The sequence below is a fragment of the Suncus etruscus genome, chromosome 5, assembly GCF_024139225.1.
Source record: "Suncus etruscus isolate mSunEtr1 chromosome 5, mSunEtr1.pri.cur, whole genome shotgun sequence".
NCBI lineage: Eukaryota > Metazoa > Chordata > Mammalia > Eulipotyphla > Soricidae > Suncus > Suncus etruscus.
In genome coordinates this window covers 73,634,232-73,660,658 of record NC_064852.1, presented here as the reverse complement: position 1 = coordinate 73,660,658, position 26,427 = coordinate 73,634,232, and the positions used below count along the sequence as shown (strand labels likewise).

Sequence of the window (26,427 nt, the reverse complement as noted above, 5' to 3'; positions counted from 1 at the left end):
CTATCTAAAAAGCAAATACTAATGGCTGGGAATGTGTACTAGTAAATTAAACACAGTCCCTGCACAGATTAAGCCTATCTTTTTCATAGTAAAAGAAGTAGTGTCAGACAACTGTATACTTACTAAATAACAACTGTGATAATTACACTGGAGGACAAAATAATCTGTAACTGGACACCGGCTCTAATTCTGAGAGTCAGGGAAAGTATCCTTAAAGAGATTATACTTTAGGCTTTTTCCATTATGGAAAAAAAATATGTTCTCTCTTGAACACATATATTTTAATTCTCTCTTATACTTCTCTAAGTATTTATTTTAAATGAAAGCTGCTTTGCTTGACTAAAAATATGTATTTTAGCTTATGGATGGATATAGATTGGTTGATTAGAGTAAGGGTCTGGCACTGTGGAAGTAATGGATATTTAAGCAGAGGAAGCAAGATAAAGGGTCTGAAATTATTCAGCACTATGTGATATTCACAAAGAAAAACCACAATTAATATCATTCCTTAAGAAGAAAGTGAGTTTTAGTAAGAGATAATATTTGTTGTTATTATTAGTAGTACTTAGATTATTTCTAGTACTCACAAGAGCAAGAGAAGGAATGTACTCTTGAACTACATCCCTAGATCTAATGTCAAATTTTTTAAGTATAAATCCCGACATTTTCTTTAAGGTTTTATTGGTGTTATATAATTTGACAAAAAAGAGGGAAATTAGAGAATAATTCTAAATATGGGTGGGGACAATTCATGGAAGACATTTTAGGGTTTTAAAATGGGAATTGGACTTTGATATACACAAGTAAACCAGTGGATAGAAAGAAAGCTATAGCTGAAATGATAAAACTTTTGGAATTAGAAAGATATTAGAAAAAAATTTCTTAGTTCAGTTTTCTGGACTCCAGAAAGAATAGTACGAAAGCTGCAGTCAGAACTACTTACAATGAAGTTGTCCTAAATACAGGTTTTTGATAAGCTGTTTTTATTCCTTAGTAAATAAGAAACAATGCTATTGTTCCATACAAAATAGCTGAGGTTTTACTTGAACAAAATCTGTTTGGAAATGTTAAGCTGGTTATGCAGATCTAATATGCCTCAAGGTGGTCATTCTCTCTGGATTAAAGCTGAGGAACAATTGTGACTCCTGTTACAAGGAAAATGACAAAGAGCCTTTATGCAAAGGGACAAAAATCTCTGTTCCCAGAGGGGGACTGACTAGTGAAAGTCCCCCTGTACAGGGCAACACAAAAGCCTGATTGCCTCAATTGTTTATGTGAACCCAAAGGCAGCCATTAATTTTGCAAGTGAGCCTGCTAAACAACAAAGAAGGCAGTGATTGGCCAGATTCTTGTCCATGGTCTGGTGGCAAATCTGACAAACCTTAATGTTTTTGTACTAAGATCTATCAGGACACATTTAGGAAAAGAAGCTTGTTATTATGTATTAAAGTAAATATTTTTTATTCCTAGATTGGGAGCTGGAATTGGGTCTTTTCAATTTTTCCAAAGCTCTCTCCAAATCCATCTCAACTGGACATCATGACGGATATTCCAGGGACATTCAGTCCAGCTGAATGTAATGGGGATACATCACCTGAAAGCAGTCAACAAACACTAACTAAAATCAATGAAGAAACAAGTGACATGGATGGCAGCCCACCATACTACAAGGTAGACCCAAATCCAGAAGATTTACACACAGAGGAAAATCAGGAGGAAATTGAAAATTTACAAGACAATATGCATCTTAATATGTCCATGGAGGAGAAGATTCTAGAAGGTAAAGCATTTTCAGTCTCTTCAGTTTGCTAAATTTTAGTTGTGAATGCATAGCTTTTTTTTTTTTTTTGATAAACTGCTATTAGAAAAAAGAAACTTTATTTTTCCCAACCTCTGCCCTGCCCTTATTCTACTGGGTCTATAATGTTTAAGGATAAATCCACTGCCTCTGCTGAAACCAAATTTATTTGAAATCTCTGATTCTTGCCTACTATTCTAGTTTTCTAAATCTTTAGTTTTCACATTAAAAAAAGGTAGAATAATAGTTATTATATTTGTAGGCTGGTGAGGATTGCTACTACTTTAATATCAAAATTTTTTATTTTAAAAGATAACCCATTGTTATTTAAATAAAAGAAATTAAAAATTTCTAATTTCCTACTAAACTTTACTTGCTATTATCTGAATACAAGATTTCATATATTATCAATATGCTACTAGAAAAATGAGTTAATAAAAATTAATGGGAAGTGGTAAATATTTTAGTGGTTCCATTCAAAAATCAAATAAATCTATCTAGAGTATAAATTTACCAATTTTAAGCTCTTTAACTATTTTAATATGATTCTTATGGTTTTCCCCCCCAGAAAATCCTGAAGAGAATGTCTTTATTGTTCATAAGGCCATCACAGATCTTTCTCTTCAAGAAATGGGTGTTGATGAAAGGCCTTTTAGAGAAGGTAAGGGGGACTCCCATTTTATGCACAGAACTATTTTGGCTGAAGATTGATCACAATATTTATACAGAATGTTGTGTGAGTGAGATGTTGAAAAAAGAAAACCTAGTAGATAATGCTTTGCAAAGCAGAAAGCTGCTATAAGTAGAAAAGGGAGTTTTGATTTATCTGTGAGTTCCACCTTAGTTTGTATTTTAAACAATTCAAGATTGAGAATGATAAATTTGGTGTAGCAGATTGATATACCTTGACCTGATGATATAGCTGACCATAATTTAGTTCATTAAATTAACTATTTTTAGTGTCTCTAATCATTCACCTTAAGAAATGTTAATGTCTGAATGAATAAATTTATGCCTAGAATATTATTATTGACATTCAGAGTAAGATAATCTTTTAAGTGTATTAATTGCATAAGAAACTGCTGAGCCTCTGATGTGAGCATAAGACCTTTTTTGAAGAAGGTTCACATATGATAAAAGTAATCATGCTTTTAGAAAAGGAGACAATAAAAAGTGTTTTTAAATTATTATATATTTTAAATAAACTTATTACTAAAAGGTATGAAACTTCAAGTTTTATTAAGGAGATATGTTTAAGTAAGGAATTCATAAATAAAGGATTAAAATTAATTAATCACATATTTACTTTCTTGATTACACACATAACATGTCAAAATTGAATCCAGCTTTTTAGTCCCAAGTGACTGGTATTCAATAGGATATTAAAACAAAATTATTAAAGATATTCTTTGAAATATTTGAAAGTATATAAAGTAAATTCTAAGGAAGACTATTTTCTTGACAACGTGTTGGACTTTTTTGTTTTACCTGAACATCTCTAAACTAGTGTGCAAATGCAGTGGTCCACTTTGGAAATTTAAGGAAAAAAGACCATAAACAACAGTCATATTAAGCTCTTACATTATCAGTGATAATTTATAACCTAGAATCTCACAGCATGAATTTTACTCCATTCATTTTGTTCCCAACATAGAAAAGTCTAAGAGGTAGAATCTCAATCATTTATCTAGAGAATCTTTTAAATTTATAATCAAATAGTCCACTGCAGAACACAATTCTTTAGGATTTTTTATTTTGACCAAATAAAAAAAGAGAAAAAAAAAGTATGTTCCAAGTAGATGTTCTCAAGATGAAAGGTTCTCTGAATTAACCTGCTGAATTGTGGTGCAGATTATTTTATCCTGTAAGGTAGCAGTGCACACTTTCATATCTTTATTTACAAAAGGGATAGTATCCAGAAATACTATATCTAGATAATTTTTCTGGGTTAAAAAAAAAAAGAAGATACTCTGAAGCTTAAAGAAACAATACTTCAATTTAAATTCATGGAGAAATATTATGCATGATAATTCCACTTCTAACTTATAAATCTGAAAAAAAAGAGCAAGTTATTTGGCTCCTGTGGTGTATAAACAAAAAAGAAGTACAACTGAAAGCAAGTATGCTCATGTATATGGTGTATAATACAAAAATATTGAATGGGCAATAGTGGTCTAACTAGTTAGAAGTAATTCTCTTTAATTTTTTTCTCTTTATAAAATATTACAGTTTGATTCCTAGAACTGAGAAAATAAAATAACAAAATGGAAGATAGGAGAAAAAAATTCTCGAATGGAAGATAATTATTAAACATCTTCGCAGGGGCCATGAGAGCAGAACATCTTGGAAATGAATGTGCAATATTATCATCTTATTTAAAGATATTAGTAACTGAATAATAAACCTTGACTTGTCAAGGCTATTACCTAGAAAATATTTTTGCATTGTCTACAGAATGAAACTTCCCACAAATATTTTTTAGGGGTAGAAGCCCAAAGAATACTTACCTTCTTATTGTTACTTTTAGTGCACTTAAGAAATCTGGTGGATTGTTGATATTATCAGTTTGAAGAATCAAGAATTTTTTTAAATCACTACAAATTTCATCAGAAATGACTATCTCCAAACAACTTGAGAATTAATTGTCTTTAGGGATAAGTCTAAAATGATAAATGAACCCATCAACTAAAAGTATATTAAATATAATTTAAAAATATTCCTTTCTGAAATCACAGAGCCTAGATTATATTGTGTGCTTTGATGCCTTGGTGTCTCTTTTGGTCCAGGATCTGATTTCTGACCATTCATAGTGCCTGCTCGTCCCTTTTTCCCCAATAGTGTAACTGAGGAACATTATGGTATAGACTAAATATCTTTCCCTGTGCATGGACAGATATTGGAAGTTATCATGTTTCTATGGGAAGAAACTTTTTTATGCTGTGAGGTTTTTTCTAATTTTCCTTCTTCAAGACTATTTGTGTAGTGTATACATGTGTTTATTTATGTGTATATATAAGAAATAAGTTCAAATAACTTACTTTATATATTAAAAAGATTATCTATAAAAGATGTTTTGAAAACTATGTTTTAGGGAATTTTAGTTTCACTAGAGATATCAAAAACCTTTTTATAGTTGATTAAGGTTGAGTTGCTGAGTTTCCTAGAGTTTTACATGATTTGTTTTAATATTAGAGGGTTGGACGAATTCTGAGAAACTTTGGTTAACTGCATTTAGAATAGTGTATTCTCAAGTTTTTTTATATTGAAGCTCATTTTATTGCTTAAAGCACATTTATAATCCACAGAATAACATTTGATAAAACTCAGGTTGGTAAATAATTATAAAATAATGATTTGGAGTCTAACAACTGGATAATATGGAATCCCTGCACAACTCAATTCCAATTGATTTTACTACAGGGCCTCAGTGGGAGAAGATTCCTCTGACTGGCAGTAATCAGGAAATAAATAGACAAAAGGAAAGAATTACTGAACAACATCTAGAAGAGGGAGAAGATGAGGATAGGAAGAAGATAGAAGATGACCAGGCAACTGAAATTGAGTGGCTGGGATTTCAGAAATCTCATCAGATTGACATCATACGTTCTAAACATGATGAAGAGCAAGAGGTCTGGGATGAAGAAAATGACAACGATGATGATGATGGTGGTGGTGATGATGATGAAGAAGAAGATATAGTCCGAGAGATAGAATTCAAGAAAAAGAATGAAGCCAGTTCTCCTTTTACAGTAGTTGATGCAAATGAGAATTCCCCACTTAGCCCTCGTTCTCCATCCGTGACACCGGATGAGCAGCCTACTTTTGGGAAGAAAAGTGATATCCCCAGAAATTCTTATTCAAGATACAATACAATATCCTATCGAAAAATCCGGAAGGGGAATACAAAGCAAAGAATTGATGAGTTTGAGTCGATGATGAATTTATAAACTAAATGGACTGAGAAGTACTCATGCCCACTAAAGCAAGCTAATTCTATTATCTTGAGATACATCTTGTATGCCTTATTTGAGTCATCCCATTTATGCGGTGGATGCTGTTTAACTATAGAATAATGTAACATAACCCTAGATGAAATTTCATCTGGTAACCTCAAATCAAAAAATGTTCAGATTCATTTCTAGGCATTCACTAATATGTGTGATAAGCACTAAACATCCAGACCCACTGGGAAATCTGGCATTTGACTTTATAGTAGTAATGCTGGCAAATGTAGTTGTCAAATGAAGGAGAGAACTACTTTAAATAATTTCTATATTCCTTTTTGTGTTTTCTTCCTCCTGTGCATTAAAGCTGATAGAAAGTTTGTTATTAAACTTCTCTTATAGACATTGGCAATAAACTCTCCAAAATACATTGTCCTTTCTATTACATTCAAAAAAGTTTAAATAATTTCCTTTGGCTTCTAGAAGAGTGAATTTCTTTAGGTTTTCTTCACTGAATTATTTTTACCAGAGAAAGGGCCTGAACAATTATCAGTCATGATAGTCCTGCTTTCTAAATGTTGACTTTGTTTTTTGTAATGAATTAAATCCATTGTGAGGATGAATCAGGGAGAGGCTGGAAGACTGGTCCGCGGTCGTCTAAAAAGTCATATTGGACAGTTTTATTTCTGTGGCTGAACTTGAAATCTCGTCTGACACACTTAAAATGAAAATGACAGCTTTAACACTATTTTAAGAATAGATCTTCTTCATTACCCCCCCCTTTGCCTTATTTACAATATCTCAGAATAATTTTTTCCCAAGAAACCTGGGACTTTAATCATAACTGTACTCACTACTATGAAGATGGGAGTAATTATTTTAAATTTTTTCAAAGTAGAGTGTGAGCATGTATTTTTAGTAAGAAGGAACTGATACTTGTTGGGAATATATAATTTACTGGACTTCAGCCCGAATCAAGATAGATGCTTCAAAATTTGCTTGTGTAGTTTCACTCAAACCAATGTGTCAAATAGTGTATTGAATATTTATGAAAGGGGAGAGTCATATTTATATTTTTAGATAGTTCCATAATTTTTTATTTTATGCTTTCATATATATAATTATCCAGAGTTTTCTGTCTCCATAGATAAAGATATTTTACTGGGCTGAAAATAAAAAGACAATCCCTTATTGTCTGAATGTAATACAGTCTTCATTGTACTATTCAATCTTTTGTTTATTTCTTTTTTCCTTTTGTGAAAACCTAGGGCTAGCCCTTCTTCGATTATTGCTTATTTATGCGTAACAAAACCCACACATTCTAATGAGTTTATTTAATTCTTTCTGGTCTTGTATTTCTATATTATCAGATAGTGTTTTAGCATTAACAAGACTCAATGTTGAATTCAACATTAAAATGCTTCTTTTATTCTATTTAAAAATATTAAAATAGATTTTAAGCAGACTATACAAAAGTCATGTTATATTATATATTAGAACTTATAGATTTTGTTCTTGACAATACTAGCTTTCAGAATAAGATTAGGAAAGGATGCCTTTATTGAAAATCTTAAGTAGAAGACAGATGAATAGGGATAACCTAAAGTTTATATGGATCATATAAATCTTCTACTAGATAATCTATTGTCTTTTCTGGATTAGTTATTACCTCTACAAACTTCTACTTAATTTTAAAGCACTTCTACTTAATTTTAAAGTAGCTATTCATTGTGTTATCCATCTAGATACGAACATATACCCAGATCATCAATGGATCCTAGAATTATTCTAGCACAGATATTAAACTTGTGGTATGGTGGGTGGTCAACATTGTCAAGTAACTTGCTCTTATATGATCTCAGCATAGATCTCTTGTCTTTTTAACTCTTCCTAAATTCTTCAGATGAATAATCAATTATCAAAGTATGTCAACAAAAATTATTTCAAAATATGTTCAATGCATAGTGCTTATGGATAAGGCAATGCTGTTATATAAAGTACTGAAAATTGGTTTTGGTGTTCATATGCTGTCATTTTTCACATAGGCCACAGTTTAGTGATCATTATGGTGATGTGTGGCTATCTAACTTTTTAATTTAAAAAAGATAAGTATCTGGCATAAGAGACATTAACATATTAAAACTTAATTAGGAAAATATAAGAACAAATATTCATGTCTACATGAAGGTTTTCTACTTTTGTGATTCAAGATTTTCAGATAGTTGAAGTTCTGGATTGTAATAGGAGAAAAATGAATTTTTTATTTCTGAGAATGCTGATATTTCTGACTTAAGTGACTTTATTCTTTTAGGTCCTGAGTGAACAAGAACTAGAACAGTTCTATTTCTTTCCTCAAATAAAACTTAACTTTCATAAAATGTGACTCTCTTCTTTCTTTCTTCTTTCTTTCTTTCTTTCTTTCTTTCTTTCTTTCTTTCTTTCTTTTTTCTTTCTTTCTTTCTTCTTTCTTTCTTTCTTTCTTTCTTTTTCTTTCTTCTTTCTTTCTTTTCTTTCTTTCTTTCTTTCTTTCTTTCTTTTTCTTTCTTTCTTTCTTTCTTCTTTCTTTCTTTCTTTCTTTCTCTTCTTTATCATCTATCTATCTATCTATCTATCTATCTATCTATCTATCTATCTATCTATCTATCTAAAAATAAAGAGCTATCTGTCTAACTTGTTCTCTATTTGTGTTTTTGTTTTTGGTTTCTAGATGTTATTTTCATTAACTAAATTTTATTTTGGTGGGGGGGGAGGTACACCCATGGTGCTCACGACATAGGCTCTACATTCAATGATCATTTCTAGTGGTACTTGGGGGACTATACGTCATATAGAGTGTTGAGGATCCAACGCAGATCAGCCAAGTACAAATCAAGTGGCCTGTTCATTGTAGAATCTCTCTAGCCTATGGCTCTTTTAGCAATAGCCCAGTGATAGGGAATTTGCACTTGAGTGACCTAGGACAGACTTGGGTTCAATCCCGGTGACCCATATGGTCTCCTGAGCCAGGAGTGATTTCTGACCCCAGAGCCAGGAGTAACCCCTGAGAGTCAATGGGTGTGGCTTCCCCCCAAAAATTTAGAAACAAGCCTTACATATCTATTACTATTAACAATATTCGTTGTGCTACTTCTAAAATTGACTTCACCTTGTTTTAATCTATTTATATTACTTTAAAAAGTTTTTTACTGTTTTATTAAATCTGCAAAAAATTTTATTTTAAGTTGATATGTAATGTTCATGACTTCATAGTTTATAGTTACAAAGTATTTTCATATGAATTTTAATTTCTTTTCCTTTTTTTTGTTTTTTTTTTGGGGGGGGGCACACCCAGCAATGCTCAGGGGTCACTCCTGCTCAGAAATAGCTCCTGGCAGGCACGGGGAACCATATGGGACACCGGGATTCGAACCAATCACCTTTGGTCCTGGGTCGGCTGCTTGCAAGGCAAACGCCGCTGTGCCATCTCTCTGGGCCCGAATTTTAATTTCTAATGGCTTGAAAAACATATCATTTTTCTAAACTTTATTGATTGATTGATTGATTTATTGGTTTTTGCGCTACACCCAGCAGCATTCAGTGGCTACCCTGGCTCTGCAATCAAAAATCGCCCCTGGCAGGCTGGGGAATCATATGGGGTGCTGGGAATCAGACTGGTCCCTCCCAGGTTGGCTGCATGCAAGGCAAATGCCCTACCGCTGTGCTGTATCTCTCAGGTCCCAACATTATCTTTGTTGTTATCAAGACAACACATATTAATCAGGCTAACAGTTTTATAGAAATTATTTCACTGTATTTGCATGGGGATATACTTTTGGCATGCTTTCAAATGGAGAATGTGCATTTAGTTTTTAAACTGATGAGGAAATGTGTTTAAATGTAATAATAAAATTATGGAAAATATAAAATATCCAAGCATCATAGGTAAGAAATATATTTTATCATATGAGAAAGGCAACAACTTTTAAGGTTTGAACTTGGATTACTCTATAGAAACAAGATGATTGCAATAGCTGATATCAAATTTATAGCTAATATTTTCAAAATTAAAATAGAATACAATAACATAATAAATATGAGAACTAAAAATGTAGACAGCTCATGAAGAACATAAAGATACTAGGCTTTATCATTATCCTAAATACAGTACACAGGTAACAATTAGCTGTGGAAATTATTCAGATACATGGAAAACTACAAAATCAAATAAAGACAGCTTAGGAGGCATTTAGAAGTGATTTTGGAAGTAGAATTTTTACTTGAAAACAAAATTGAATACTAAATTTATCCTTTATAACTTCTTTCACACTTTTATAGAAATTAAAGTGCTTTAAAATGTTTTAATACTTTCAATTCAATTATTTTTAAGGGACTGGAGAGATAACACAGTGGTAAGGCATTTGCCTTGCATGCGGTGGACCTGGGACAGACCCAGTTTAATTTCTAGCATCCCATATGGTCCCCCAAACTTGCCAGGAGTAATTTTTGAGCACAGAGACAGGAGTAACCCCTGAGCATTGCCGGTGTGGCCCAAAAACCAATACATATATAAATAAACTGCTTAAAAATGTAACTTTAATTCTTTTTTACTTTAGAGTCTTAAGTGAGATCTTCTATTAACATATGTTTTCAACATATTATTTTAACCTTTATCTTAGCCTGATTTTTTTAATATAATTTTTATTTTAATCATAGTGGCTTACATATCATTCACAGTAATATTCCAGGTACATATTAACATTATTGAATCAGGGGAATTCCCATCACCAAATTGTCCTTACTCCACTTCCGTTCCCATCCTGCCTCCCATATCCTCCACCCTCACCCCACGGGCTGCTAGAATGAGTGGTCCCTTCTGTGTCTAGTTTATTACTTAGTGATCTTATAACTGTTTGGTCTTGGTACCTCCATTACTTCCCCCTTTAATTGGGAGGCTGGACTTCATAGTTCAAGTTATGTGGTTTTGTTTGAGGAAGAGAAAAGTAATAAAATGGGGTAAAGATCAACTACGCCGACAATGGGCAGAGTCCTTCTAGAAGGGTCTCATCTCATTCGTTTGAGAGACGAAGGGGAAAAAAGAAGATGAAACACCACAACAGTTCAAAAAGAAGTATCAAATAAGATATCCAGTGAGCACTGCAGCAATAAAGATATGCACCACGGAATTGCCATGATCTTGTTTTAGTTATTTTCTTTTTGTTTTTTCTTGTTTTAGAGCCATACCCAGCGATACTCGGGCATTACTCTTGTCACTGTACTCGGGAATCACTTCTCATATTGCATGGGGACCATTTGGGTTTGCCACATGCAAGGCAAGCACCTTATCAGCTGCACTATCATTCTGGTGCCTTAGTCTGACTTGTTGTTATGACTTGTTATACATATGTGAATATGTATGAAACTGGCAACAACAGAGAAGATATTTAAGGGAGAAATAAAAAGTCTTGTTCATTATCAAACACCAAGCAACTAGCATCATGATAATTGAGTTTGTATACTTCTTTCAAGTTTGGAATACTATATTCAGAATAAAATTGTGATATCCTGAGGTACTTTTATCCAAAGGGCCAGATGCAGATTAATATATATGTGTATATATATATATGTGTGTGTATGTATTATATATATAGTTTAGCTTGTGGTAAGCAAATTTGTTGCACAGCTTGTGCAAAAGTTGTCATCTAAGTACTATGGTTACAATCTATATAATGAAGATAAAGTTGAAATTCTTATTTTGTATTTGTTTATTTTATTTTTTGAAATTTGGGTTACACTTGGTAGTTCCCAGGGCTTACTTTGCTCTGTGCTCAGAAACCATTCCTGGCTGAAACTGGAGAACAATATGTGGTGCCAAAAATTGAGCCTGGGTTGGCTTAATGCAAAGAAACCAACTTATTCACTTATACTATCTCGTTAGTCTCTTATTTTCTGTTTGAAATAAAAAACAATTTAAATTTCTTCAGTCTTCAAAGTTTTTCACTTTCAAGATTTTTACCAATTGAGTTGTCAACTGTGATAAATAGTTAAGGATGGAAGAGTTGGTAATTTTATTAGAAGAGATTGGCTATAAATCTTCATAATCTATGTGTTTCCCTCATAATTTGTTTTAGAGGGGGGAAAATGTGTCCTGAGTGAAGCTGGGGAGTCAAAGCATCTCAGAATTGTTACTGATATGACTATTAGTAAGTAAGTGGATTAACAGAAAGGGCACAGTCCTCTATATTTTATATATTGAGTACCCACAAAAGAAACCATAGAGTTTTCACTTCAAAGGAATTTAACTGAATTAATGCATTTCACAATCCTACTTCAAAAGAATATAATCCTAGCATAGTATATAGTGAAAGACTGTTTTTAAGCAGTTAGAATAGAAACTAATGAACTGATGTCCCTTTATTTCAGTGGTTGGGGTGATTCCTTTCAGCTTTCCTCATAGTCTACAGAATAAAGATCCTAGATATCCACCTTACTGAATTTAGGTGAGATATAAATAGTGTCCAGCTCTAGATGAGGAAATAAAAATGATTCATTCCCATACCTTTCTTTTTGCTCCTTGAATATTATTCAAAATGTTTGGGCATTCATTTGATGCATAAATTTTTTCTTGTGTTTGACAGCAAAGAGTAAGGTGTTTAACAAATAAAGATATTCTCCCCATTTTTTTTGCTTTGTAGCTTCTTACAAATTATGTTTAAAACCATTTTGAGGAAATCAAGAGCTGATTGAGGAAAGTGGATTCCTATACACTATCAATTATTGGTATTCCTTTGTTCCTCATACAATCCCTAAGGTAATTCTAGTTATCAAGGTGTTTTAATATTTAAGAGAATATTTCTAAAATTGGTATGTTGAGAGCTAACAATACATTATGATTGTGTCACATGTCAGGTTTTTGGGCCCTGTGAGAAGACAGCTGATTGAAATGTCAGGCAAGCAGAATTGAATGAAATTGATGTGGTGATGAAACATGGTTTGTTCCAACAACAGCTGTGCCATCCATTGGGGAAAATTAGGTGGGAGTCAGGGTAACTAGAAATAGAAATAGAGAAAAGAGCTGTTCATAACCACAATGTTTCTGAAAAGCTCAGAAATAGTCAGGCCATTTGGTTACTTTTAAATTAAGCCTTATAAAATTTATATTTTTAAAGTACACAAGTTCGAGATAGTATATTGCATTGGCATTTTTAAAGAAAAATAATAGAACTCTGGGGGCCAGAGAGATAGCATGGAGGTAAGGAATTTTCCTTGCATTCAGAAGGACAGTGGTTCAAAATCCAGGCATCCCATATGTTTCCCTGAGCCTGCCAGGAGCGAGCCAGTGAGTAACCCCTGAGAGTTGCCGGTGTTGACCCAAAAAACATATATATATATTATATATATATATATATAAATCTATTAATATTTATACTTGATAGTGGCTTTTTTGTCTTTGAGCTACATCTAGCCATACTCAGAGGCTTGCTTTTGTGCTGCAGAATCATCCGTTATAGGGCACAGAGAACCATATGCAGTGCCAGGGGAGAGCTATAAGCAGTGCCATATGCAAGACAAATGCCTTTACTTTGTACTACGTTTCTGGTCCCCAATCTTTATTTTTTGGTTACACCTGTCTGCTTTCGCTGCTTATTTTAGTTTTATACTCAGGGATTACTCCTGGGGTGTTTTGAGAACCAGGGCCCAAAGATCAAGTTGGGTCTTCCACATATAAGGCAAGCACTTTAATTACTATACTATTTGGACTTTACCTTAATAGATCTTATTTTAAAAAGTTGGTAGCAGATTTCAAAAACAGTAATCTTAAGAAAAGTCATATACATTTCCTAATTGATGATTTGTAAATTACATCATAGAGTAAATGAGCAAATGCATGTTAAATATTACTTTTAAAAATCTACCTAAGGGAATCCTGCCTTAGGAAACCTTTCCCATAATCTAGGAGCTTCATTACCTTACTCTCCTTTCCTTTTCTTTTCTCGAGTTTTCTACTGAAAAATATCTAAAAACAGACATGCAGGGGCTGGAGTGGTGGTGTGGAGCGGTAAGGTGTCTGCCTTGCTGTCGCTAGCTTAGGACAGACCGCATTTCCATTCTCCCGTGTCCCATATGGTCCCTCAAACCAGGAGGGATTTCTGAGTGCATAGCCAAGAGTAACCCCTGAGCATCACCAGGTGTGGCCCCAAAACCAAATAAATAAATAAATAAATAAAAACAGACATGTGATACATAAAAATAATTTAATTTTTATGTTGACAGAATAATTCAAATAAAGATTCTTATATAAGTATACAAAAGGGAAACCATAGAAAGCATTCTTTGAACCAAACAAATTTTATTTGAGAATGATATCCAGGTACACAATTTATTTTATTAAACAGAATTGATGTTATTGGTGATAACTCTCCTTTCTTTGTTTTAGGTCACACCTGGTGGTGTCTAGAGATTGCTCCTAGTAGTGCCCACGGGACAATGTTGTGCTTAGGATTGAATCTAGGATTCCTGAATGCATAGGCCAAGTTTGTTATGTTTTCTCATGAATTCTAAAAATTATTATTATTTTATTTTTTTGGTTTTTTTTTGGGCTACACCCGGTGACGCTCAGCAGTTACTCCTGGCTATGCACTCAGAAATCGCTCCTGGCTTAGGAGACCATATGGGACGCCGGGGGATCGAACTGCGGTCTGTCCTAGGCTAGCTCAGGCAAGGCAGGCATCTTACCGCTCCACACCACCACTCCAGCCCCTGCACCACTCGGCCCCTGCACCCCTTGCACCATTGTACCAGCCCCGCTAAAAATTATTTTTAAATAAAAAAAGGTAACCTAAATAAAAACCTTTTTAAGTATTTATCGGCAACATGAATGATGTGAATATACACAGTGTATTAAGTTTGTTCAGCAATTCAATTAGTCCTTGGCAACTCATTTGTAGTTTATGTCTCATATGGCTCTATTTTTTAAAAGGATTATTTTATTTTATTTTATTTTATTTTATTTTATTTTATTTTATTTTTAACTCTAATGCTCATACCCACACCAGCCCTCACATCGCCTAAGCTGTGAGGAGTAGCCAAAGAACTAGATAATGGTGCTGGATTGCAGATCACAATCGGACAGTTGAAAAGGCAGAGAAAGCTCTGTCCAGGCTTTGACCCCAGATCACTCGCTAAGACAACTTCCTTATTCTTGGCTTGCTGCGTCTGTTAGTTCTTGGCGATTTGTGGCTTTGCAACAATTCTACAAGCCTTGCATAGTGATTAACAGTATATAAGAGCTTCAATGTGTGAATGAAGGTTGCTCTTAGGTGCCTATCTACAAAGTGTCCAGTCCCTTATTATTCATATTCCACTTACACCTGTCCATTTTCATGTTGTTGTTGTCTCCCAGTCCTGGGCATAAAAGATTTCAGGATTTCTACCAGTCTCTCTCTGTATGCAAACATACTGGAGCTCCTAATATTAGAGAGTCAATTTAGATAATACTACTTCTCAAGTTAATCAATGCTTTTATTCAGTCCATATCTAAGTTTTGTTTTCCTCTCCTAAACAGTATGAGATCCACTTTCTTTTATGGCCAAATTTTGGGCAAGTTTTCTTAACTATCATTTAGAAGGTTGCTTACCTCAGTCCTCTGCCTTTAATTATGTTTCTGTCATTTTATTTTCCACTTTTAAGCTTTTTAAACTATTTAGCATGTTTACTCTCTGTGAATGTTGCTAAATAAAATGTATCATTTTTATATACACAATCCTGTAATATTTTCAGTTCTCTATTTCTTCTCTATTAGTTTCAGTCTTCCTAGTAGAATCCTATTGTCATCCTGCATTAGTGCACAATTTCTTTTCATTTACCTTTAAGTCATTTTTAATGCACAGAATATTACATTTCCATATCTAGAGTTTAATAAGCATTTAAGTTCCTTATTTGAATTTTTCTCTAATAGTTCTGTATAGCAATATAAACCAAAACTTCAACCTAAATCATACAATAATCAAGATCAAAACCTTGTCATGCAAGCTTTATAATAATAAGTGTTTAGATTAGTAGTTATAAATAAATACACATAGTAGTTGAAGGTTTTTACTAAGGTGATATGTGTTTGAGATTTTCTAGTCATAGAAACTCATTTTTAATTTTTATAAGATGGCAATTAAATAAAGAGATTTGCATTGATCATATCTTCTCAGAAAGAAAAACAAGTTACTTTGTCAGTATTAATGTCATTGTGCTTCCCCAAGTAGTTTTGTATTTTATTTCCATTTACTTGCAAGATTGCATGTGGGCATAAGTCAGGAAACAGGTCATCAAAAGGTCACCTCAAACAAATTAATTTTGAAACTTTGAACTATTATGTACAAATACATACCAAGCTAATTCTCATTTCAGTGTATTTAATGGGCTTACTAAATAAAAGCATCGACTCCTCTTCAATCTTCATAATATTTTCCAAATTTCCATTTTTGATTAAGCTTCATTGGGTCACAAGTTACAACTTTCATGCTCTTATGAGGAAAAATTCCCTTCCAAGCATAATAATTGATGATTGGTGTCAAAAACAATGTGATTCACCTGGAGAGAAAACAAATCTGGGAATTTACCAACAGTTTGAATTTGACCACTTGATATCAAAGAAAGACAAAACAAACAAAAAAAAAAAGGCTTTTGAGACTATTGTTTCTACCTCAAACTAAGTTGTTATTTATCTGTAAACTATAATACATACAAGTTTTCAAATCACTATAGGTGAACTATCTGATAATTTGGTTGAAAATACATAATTTAAAGAACATAATCCTAGATGGAATTTCTATATATGATATACTACAGTGGAAAGATAAATACATATTTTTAAAAAGTAAATTAGTTAACATTTTTTCCAGCCCCAATTATACTTTATTTTTTATAATAATTTTTATATAAACACTTTGGTTACAAACATGATTGTGGTTGGGTTTCAGTCGTATAAGATGACACCTCTCATCACCAGTGTAACATTCCCATCACCAATGACCCAAATATCCCTCCCTCTCTCCCTGCCCCCCACTTGTACTCTAGACAGGCTTTCTATTTCCCTCATATATTCTCATTGTTAGGGATAGTTCACAATGTAGTTATTTCTCTAACTAGAACCCATCACTCTTTGTGGTTGAGGTTCACGAGGTCGGCTATAACGTCCAGCCCTCTCCTCTTTTGTCTCTGAAAAACTTAACATTTTAATTAAGCCCTACATCTTGGAATGCATAGTGAGAACACAAAGTGATGAGAATTATTCTCTGTAGGAAGCTTTCCATGCTAGAGGAATTCGAGAGTAATGTGAAAGTGAGGTATTCTAGGATAATGGTAAAGGGAAGTGAAAGCTCCAGGTGAAGGGGTGTGTGTGTGTTGAGAATGTTTTATGTGTGAAAACCCTTGTAGTTGAAAGTGTAAATCATGATCTCTAAAACAAAATAAAATTAAATAAAAAATAAGTATTTTATTTTCCACAATGTCTGGTAAGTCATAATTTTTTTTCACCGTGATTACAAACATGACTATACTTGGGTTTCAGTCACAAAAAGAACACTCCTCCCCTTCACCGGTGTGCAGCAGTCACACCATCATGCCCCCTATCACCCTCCTCCCACACCCCCTGCCTGTATTCAGACATATTCCAGATCAAGCATTCTACTTCTCTCACCCATTAACATTGTCAGGTAGTTCTAAGTGTATATTTCTCTAACTTGCACTCACCCCTCTTTGAGGTGAGCTTCATATCATGAGCCAGTCCTGTCCAACTCTTATCTCTGGGCATTATTACAATAATGTCTTTTATTTTTCTTGAAAACCCATAAATAAGTGAGCTATTTTTGCGTGGTCTCGCTCCCTCTGACTTATTTCACTCAGCATACTAGTTTCTATGTCCATCCATGTATAGAAAAATTTCATGACTTCATCTCTCCTGACAGCTGCATAATATTTTATTGTGTATATGTACCACAGTTTCTTTAGTCATTCATTTGTTGAAGGGAATATTGGCTGTTTCCAGAGTATGGCTATTGTAAATTGTGCTGTTATGAATATAGGTGTGAGAAAGGGATTTTTATATTGCATTTTTTGTGTTCCTAGAGTATTTCCCTAAGAGTGCTATAGCTGGATCATATCGGAGTAAGACATAATTTTTAATGTAATTAGAAAAAGAGCCAAAAGTTTAGGGTGATTTATTGTTGCTTAATATTTATTGATAGTCTAGAAAAATGTATGTACTGTATACAAACTTGTCACTAGCCTTACAAATGTTTTGTTTATATGTCTTTGAGCCACACCTGGAGATGCTCAGGGCTTACTAATGGAACTGTCCTCAGGGATCAATTCTGACTGAGATCATGGGATCATATAGGGTGCTGGGGATTGAACCCAGGAGAAGCTGCATGCAATGCTAGGTGTCAGCCTGCTAATGTCTCTCTCTCTCTCTCTCTCTCTCTTTCTCCTTGCTCTCGCTTTCTCTCTTTTCCTCTTTTTACTCATCCCTCCCTCTCCTCCATTTATTTCTGTGCCTACAAAGTTTTTGCCTAAAAATATTCTCAAATATATATTACTAAGAAGATTATTATTCTACATTTGTTTCTTTTTGAAATACAAAATTTTATTAGATCAGTCATTTATTGTAGAATTTTTTTAAATTTAAAATATTTTGGGGGCCAGATTGATAGTATATTACACACAAGTACAGTTGCCTTGAACACAAACAATGTTGGTCTGTGTAGATCCATAATCTAAAATCCTTTGAGACTGCCATGAAAAAATCTGAGTGCAGAGCCAGGGTTAAGTCTTGAGTATTGTGGGATGTGGACCAAAAGCATTAAATAAAAACTAAATTTATTTTAAACTTTATTATAAATTATATGGTAGTCAATTTTAAAGATGCTCCTTCAAGAACCCTTAGAATACCTGGGAAATGATGCTTGAATATGGTCAATTTATTTAAGTTCCAGCTTATAATTGTAAGGTCAGTCATAAGTTGTAATCTCATTACATGTACTTTTGCAAAAAAACATTATAGCACCATAACTAAGTGACCACGAGGATTTTTTTTATGTAGATGAAAAAGAGGATTAACTGGATGACAATCTTGTTTTATTTTTCCTACTGATTAAATAAGAGGCATTCTCTTTGCAAGCTGATATCTTATTGTATTTTAGTCTGGTAGTATGGATGTGACATTATGTTAAGTAATTTGGCAATTTAAAGACTTGATCCCCTAAAAGAAAAATAAATATATAATACAATGAGACTTGGGAGACAAGTACATACCTGAAAATAAAATCAGTCATTTATATAGAATTATCTCAAAAATATGTTCGAATATTTTATATACTCTTTATAATATATTTGAATACATTATATCCTGTATTTTGTAATATATTCATATTTAATATTTAAATTTTTGTATTTCTAATGTTTTCTAATGTCCCTTTGAGTGCCCCTCTTTTCTTTTTAACCAAAAAAGTAAATAAATTCTTTTTAAAATTTGTTTATTTTGTTTTGGGGGCTATATGTAGCTGTGCTCAGAGTTTAAACCTGGTTCTGTATTCATTCCTAGATGGGCTCTGGGGTTCACCTATGATTCTGGGGAATCAAACCCCAGTTAGCTACACTGCTTTCTTATCTCTCCGGACCTAAAAAAGAAGGTTTTTTTGTATACTATCACTAGGAGCAAACACACAGATAAAAATGTTTCATGACATTCTTTTGAGTGCTGCAAGTTGGTTTTCATCTTTTGCCTCAAAATTGTTCCTAACAATTGAGCAAAATAGCTACAGCAAAAATGCCTGTGGCAGAAGTCAAAGTGATTGCACAGCAGGTGGGGCATTTGTCTTGTATACTGGATCCTGCAAATTGATATAGTCCCCAGAGCTTGCCAGAAATAATTCCCGAAGCCAGGAGTAACCCCTAAGCACCACAGGGTATGGTTCAAAACAATAACAACAACAACAACAATTAAAGATTGTATCAAAGATACTTGTGTTGAAACTACCAAATTTAAACAGAATCAATCTGGGTTACCTGCATTGTTGGTAGTTACCAAAGATATACCAGGTATTTTCAAATATTTGGGAAATATTTGTTTCCAAAGAAGGAGCAAATGAAGTGGGAAATAATGGTGGAGGGAATTCCATGTTCCAACTCCTCAAAGTCGCCCCTGACATTAGTTCTGTAGCTAATCTCCTTAAGCACACATCCTGTTTTAATACCCAGAGCTCACACCCTACTCTCCCTAATCCCATTTACTCATCTTCCCTAAATATAGAAGTTCATACCCTGTTTTTGTTTGTTTGTTTGTTTTGCTTTTTGGGTCACACCCGGCCATGCTCAGGGGTTACTCCTGTCTCCATTCTCAGAAATCGCTCCTGGCAGGCTCAGGGGACCATATGGGATGCCAATAATCCTCTGCATGAAAGGGCAAACGCCTTACCCCATGCTATCTCTCTAGCCCCTCATACCCTGTTTTAATCCCCTATCACATTCTACCTGGTTGGCTAACACAGAGTCCACACCCTATATTTTCCTAATATAATTATCCATTTCTCACCTACAATATACCGAGTTACTTTCCAGAAGTGGTGGGTGTTATGCTTCTTTGTCAGTATTCTACTTGCCAGGATATGACCTCCCTCTATATCCAGTGACTTCTATATCTTGGGATCTGAATTCACCAGCTTCATTTTCATACTTCTCTTTAGAAAACAACAATTCAGAGCATTTGGGGGGGAAAGGTGAAGTCAAGGACACCTTTTATATGATGGTCTGGACTTGGAAATCCAGTGCTTGATTAATTATTTTAATATAAAAATCTACAGCCAGTATCATTAATACTTTTTTCTTTTCCCATTCTAAATCCTCATTGTTCTAAATCCTCATTGCTTGTGTAAGGGAGAAATTTGTTATTTATGAACCTAGTCACCATTTTAGTTTTATTTTGGGGGAGAGGAGTGGGATGAACAATACATCCCAGTGTTCAAGAGTTTACAGCTCCTGATATTTTTTCCACAGTCACTCCTGACTGTGTTCAAGACAATATCAAGTACTGGAGATCAAACATGCATTATCTGCGAGAAATGTAAATATTGTAACTCTTGTATAACCTCTTAAGCTTCATTTCTTCTATTTTTTAAGATTTAAATGCCCTAAAACTATTCAAGAACTTAGTGGGCTTAGTATGATAAATTATCAAAAGTCCAAAGGGAATAAAGAACAACTGTCAAGAACTTATTTTTAGGGCCAAATAGATAGTATATTGGTTAATCATTTGCCTTGTACACGGTTGACTCCCAGTTTGATCTCTTGCACAGCTCATCACTCCCAACTCCAACTCCCCTCCCCCCAAGAATAATCCCTGGGATAGAGTCAGATAGAGTCAGATCTCTGAGTATAGAATGTAGAGAGTAACTGGGTATTGTTCAAACAACAAAACAAGACAAAACGATACTTATTTTGATGAAATCTAACAAAATGAAATCATAAAATGGAAAGAGAGCAACTAGGTAACATGATGCAATGTCAAAGACAGATGAGGATAATGTTTTATAAATTTTGCCATCTTAAATTACCCTTTTGTTTTGTTTTGATATCCTAGTCATGTCCGAGGGCTACCCTCTGCCTTGTGCTCTGGTATTACTTCCATTCTGCCAGGGGACTACCATGGTATCTTATGATCCAGACTACCACATCCTTTGTATGTGCTCTATTTCTTTGTGCTGTCTTGCTTTTGTACTATGAGTCAAATTATCTTCTTTACAAATTGATTTGTCAGTTAGAGGAAGCAAAATTTTGGTTAATAAAAAAATCTTTAACTAATGAAAGTTTAATTAGTTTATAACTTGGGGCTAATCCAGGTTGTAAAGAAGCTCTGAATGATTTATGGACTGCCATCTCTTATGTATTTACAACCAATCTGAAAATCATTTCCAGGAAGAGACTCACTTCTAGAGAGAAGTAATGTGTTTTCAGTCTTGCACTCATTTTTTCTGAATGAAACCCAGGTTAAAAAAACCAAGAGGGTAAGTCATAACTGGTTAATAGAGACTTGTATAGTTCCCCAACACTGTGCAATGCAAAAGTCACATTAAGAATTAATATTTTCTAATTTTTCTAACTATTTGTAATAATAAAATCAACCACTAAAAGGAAATAATGTCTGGCATAAATTAAAGCATAACAGCAAACACTACATATGATATTCTGGACATTAATTATTCTCAGCCAAAAGGGAAAGAAAATTTTTTTTTGTGCTTTTGATTTCTTTCAGTATTACTCCTGCTTACTCCTGGCTCCTGTACCTACTGGATCACTCCTAATAGGACTCAGAGGAACATACGAATTGTGGGCATTTAATCAAGGGGTGCCTTCATGCAAGATATACACTCTACCCAGTGTAGAGTCAGGCCCTAAAAAATATATTTTGATGGGATATTCATTGAGTCTAGTATTAAAGGAACAAGTTTAGAACAAGACAATAGTACCATAGTTTTAGACATTTGCTTTGAATGTGACCTGACTGTTATAATAGGCCCTTGGAAACTACATATAGTCTTCTGAGCACTAGCAGGACGGCACTCCAGATCACAAATCCATGGGGTCTGAAGCACCATGGGTCTCCTACTACACACACACACACACACACACACACACACACACACACAACACACATACACACACTCTGATTAGAAACATTTGGAGTGATGGAGAGTACACTTGCTTTGGACCTAATCCTGAAAAAAAAATCCACAATAATTTCTTGTATCTATTTTCAGTGAGAAGAAAATTGAAGTTGACTTAAATATTCTTGTACCCAAGATTTACAGGAAAATTATCTATGGTCATACACTCTGAATGCATCAGATTTCCCCTGAATCCTGTTATAATAGAATTTGAAAAAATGAAAGAAACTTTGAAAGTGAATAGAATATAGTGAAAGTGTCTGGTAATATTAACAATTGGATCTATCACAAAAACTTGCCAAGCATGGGTGAAATATTTTTGTCAATAACAGTTTTCCAACTACCCCAGTGTCATATCACTGAACATGAGATATGTGTAAAAATCACCCTGCACACCATATCTCCAACCTCAGGTGGACAATCTCAATCGGTTCGCTATAATGTAATAATCTAACACCAGACTGAGGGTCAAGCACATATAGCCTGGCAGTTCTTCTTCCTCATATCTCCGCCACAGCTGCCTGCCAGAACATGCTGTTTTTATTGAGTACTGACATCCCCCTCTGGGTAGTGCAGTAAGGACAGATAACTCGGGCTATCCTGAGCCTGTCCCACCCAGCTTTACAAGTAAGACAATCTCTGTTTTGGGATAATTCCAAATTGTAAACAAACCTAAAAAGGGATCAGGAATGATCTTTGTTTTAGGTAAAATAAGGGTAACCAAACAGATAGGAAATAACAGGTGCAATTCATTCCTGCAATAGAGAGAATTACCTTTAGCTTCTAAGATTTTAGGTGCTTGCAAACCAGAGGGTATGAGAAATGTATCTTGGTTTAAAAAAAAAAAAAGGCCAAATAAGAAATCAGTTTCATACCTTAGTCATTCTTCATATAAGTTTTTCTGATAACAAATAAGGACCAGTTATAGTCTATTAGTTTTACTCTTGATTTTTAACTTACTTTTAGTCAACTGGAACAAGGCAAGTGACATTTTAGAAGGGAGAGGGTGAGCTTGGACCATGCCCTGCTATGCTAAGAAATACTCCTGGTTGTGTGCTCAGGAATGACTTCTGGCAGTGTCAAGGGAACTTCCGCAATGTCTGATAATGGAACTAAGAGCAAGACAAGCTTCTTAAGTCCTGTATTATATCTCCAGCAAAGATTCATGATTTTTAGAACAAAGGTGATGAGAGTAATATAAACCAAAAACTTGGTGACTTTTATTAGAAAACAACAAATCAAAAACTTACTTGACATAAATCCTGTGAAATAATAAACACTTTCCCCATTTTACATAAAATCTCTTTATTGCTCCTTTATGAACTTTTAAACTACCTCTATTGTCAAAAAATCATTAAAGCTTCTGATTGAGTGACTTGACAAAGCAGGTTTACGTCCAATTTAATTGAAAGTTGAATTTGTGTTAAAGAACAGGTAACAACATTTTGCTTACCAGTCCTGGAAGAGAGAGAATGATGTTGATTTATGCAGCCATTTTCAGCCCTTTGTTTCTGTTATCACAAGGGTGCAGCCTCAGGGAACCCTTATCAGGAATGGGAGCTAAGCACCATTCTCCATGTTTAATAAGTTTTAACCAGGTGTAATTAAATTGTTGAAGCTGTGAGAGAAAACAAATAAGGAGAAGGTCAATTCTTGGCAGCAAGCTCAGGTAGGGTTTTTTTGCCAAACATTTTTTAAATGATGGTTATGAAAATAGACACTCTGGTCTGAATATATATTAAAATTATATTAAAAATATTCTATTAAAAATCTCTTTAGGGAGATTAAATCTCCCTAAACTTCCCACTTCATTTTATGGTATAGGGAAGTTATTAATCTTGCTTAAAACTCTATTTTAAAAGAAATTAGATTTGCATAGCAGTAGTGTTTGAGAGATCTGGGATAATGACAGTCAAATGTTTAGCACACAGATAAACCCTCAATATGTTTGTTTCAAAAATAATAAATGATTTAGGACATTTCCAGAATACAGCTGCAAATGAATAGCACTTCAGGCATTCTGAAATCCAGGAAACTCTCGCTACTGAAGTTTTGGAACATTCAGCCTGTTGTATGATTAAGCTAGTGGCACTACAGGATTTCAAGCCATCGTCCTAATTTACCTGAAGGGGCATGTAGAGAGGTCAAAATCATTATACTTCCTTAGTTAAGGTGGCTTATCATATCCCTTTACTCTATTTTTCAATCAATTAAATTTTTTTATTTGCTGGGTTTGAAGCTCTGTGGCTATAAGTCACCATCTTGCAAGCATGAAGTCATGAGTTTAATTCCTTGTACCACTCACATAAATCAAGCACCCTGGCAGCTCTGCTGTCTAGGAATTTTGACAATCTATGGCTCACAGCAGCCCTGCAGTATGAGCACCAAATGGAAGAGTGAAACTCCTGGGGCCGTAGCAGTGCACAAGCCCTAAGATGTCTCCCTTGCGCACACTAGCCTAGACGGACCACAGTTTGATCCCCCAGCAACCCCATTTGGTCCCCCAAGCCAGGGGCCTATATCTGAGAGTTTAGCCAGGAGTAATCCCTGAGCGTCACCAGGTGTGACCCCAAAAAACAAACAAAACAAACAAAAAAAATAGGAAAAAGTGAAACTCCTGACAAGTACCGCTACTAAAAAGGTGTTGGAGCTCTAAGGACAGAACTGTGATCCCTAAACTTGTATGTATATACTGCAGTGATATCTGGTGAACATCAAAACCAGGTTTACAATTATGACAGCTAAACCCCATGTGACCTCTATTATTATCACAAAAACAATGGCAATAAAGAGGGAGGGCTAGGAAAAACTTTCTTATCCTGTTCACTTGACTCATAATTCCTGAGTTTATTGGAACTTTGTTGTTTTGCATCAATGCTAACATTTTAGAAACTATATTATAGAACTGGTAAACATTATGTAAATTATTAACCCAAGAAACTATTTGCATTTATTATGAGATTTATCTTGGATTACTTAGAGTGTCTTTATATTCAACACAACCAATCAAAGTGTGTCCTTGAACCAATAGCAGAAACAACACCCAAGTAGTTGAAAATGTTGAATCTTCAGTTTATAACAGACCCCATTGAATCAGAATCTGTATCATAAAAAATCCCCAATCGTGCATTGGAATTGAGAGGCAAATATTAGCTTTAATATCCATGTGTGTGTAGGTAATGCCATCTTTATAATAAATTTTTAAAAATCTCTCATATGTGAGGATATAAGAAACTTCCTAAGGAAACATCAAAGGCCAAATCAATAAAATTGAGGGATTTTTTCCTATATAACTGTTACATGGGGAGATGGAAGGCACTTAGTAGGACACTAGTGATGAATGGGGTGAGATCACTACGGCCGCGGGCCACATATTGTATTTATTCCCATTTTGTTTCTTCACTTATAAATAAGATATAAGCAGTGTGCATAGAAATTTGTTCATAATTTTTTTACTATAATCTGGCCCTCCAACAGTCTGAAGGACAGCTGAACTGGCCCCCCTGTTTTAAATGTTTGAGGACCACTGCCATAAGGTATAGAGATTGACTTCTTTTGAAAACTTTTTCTGAATGAAAACTATAGTCACTGGATCAGTATTATTAGGTGTCATTAACTTCCAAAATAACTTCCTGGTGTTATTTCATATTACTCAAACCAAATCACAGATGCAAGAAGTAAAATGGAGCAATAAGATAAAAGAGGACATCAATATTTTTTGGACAGCAGAGACTGCTATCCATAATATTTTTCTTGAACTCTAGCTTTGAAATATTCAATAGTTTATTAAGGGAAGAACTTGAAATTTTTAGATAAACACTGGAAATTAGGTTCAAATTCATACGATGATGAGCGCTATTATTTAATATATTACTTTTCTATCACTTTGAACCCATTGTGATTTTGTTTTACAAGTTATGACTACTTTTCTCTGAAATTTTAATGTGAGTTATTTTCTTTCAAAAGATTTTTTTTGACATTTTTATCTTTTTCTTGC

The 26,427-nt window shown here is 34.1% G+C and overlaps 2 protein-coding genes across 2 annotated transcripts in view; one reads left to right on the top strand and one right to left on the bottom strand.

Annotated features, from left to right (window-relative positions):
* The first annotated feature begins 1,312 nt into the window (after positions 1–1,312).
* ERMN (ermin) lies at positions 1,313–6,134 on the top strand. Its single transcript, XM_049773130.1, has 3 exons — positions 1,313–1,780; positions 2,367–2,459; positions 5,219–6,134. Exons 1-3 carry the CDS (start codon positions 1,540–1,542, stop codon positions 5,743–5,745), a joined length of 861 nt encoding a protein of 286 aa, XP_049629087.1. The 5' UTR covers positions 1,313–1,539; the 3' UTR covers positions 5,746–6,134.
* A 10,026-nt stretch (positions 6,135–16,160) lies between these two features.
* Positions 16,161–26,427, bottom strand: part of GALNT5 (polypeptide N-acetylgalactosaminyltransferase 5) — a 50,310-nt gene continuing 40,043 nt past the window's right edge. Inside the window, 5 exon segments of the mRNA XM_049773103.1 lie at positions 16,161–16,241; positions 16,243–16,302; positions 22,730–22,751; positions 23,908–23,927; positions 23,929–24,048. Of these exon segments, the coding sequence (XP_049629060.1) occupies positions 16,161–16,241; positions 16,243–16,302; positions 22,730–22,751; positions 23,908–23,927; positions 23,929–24,048 (303 nt within the window).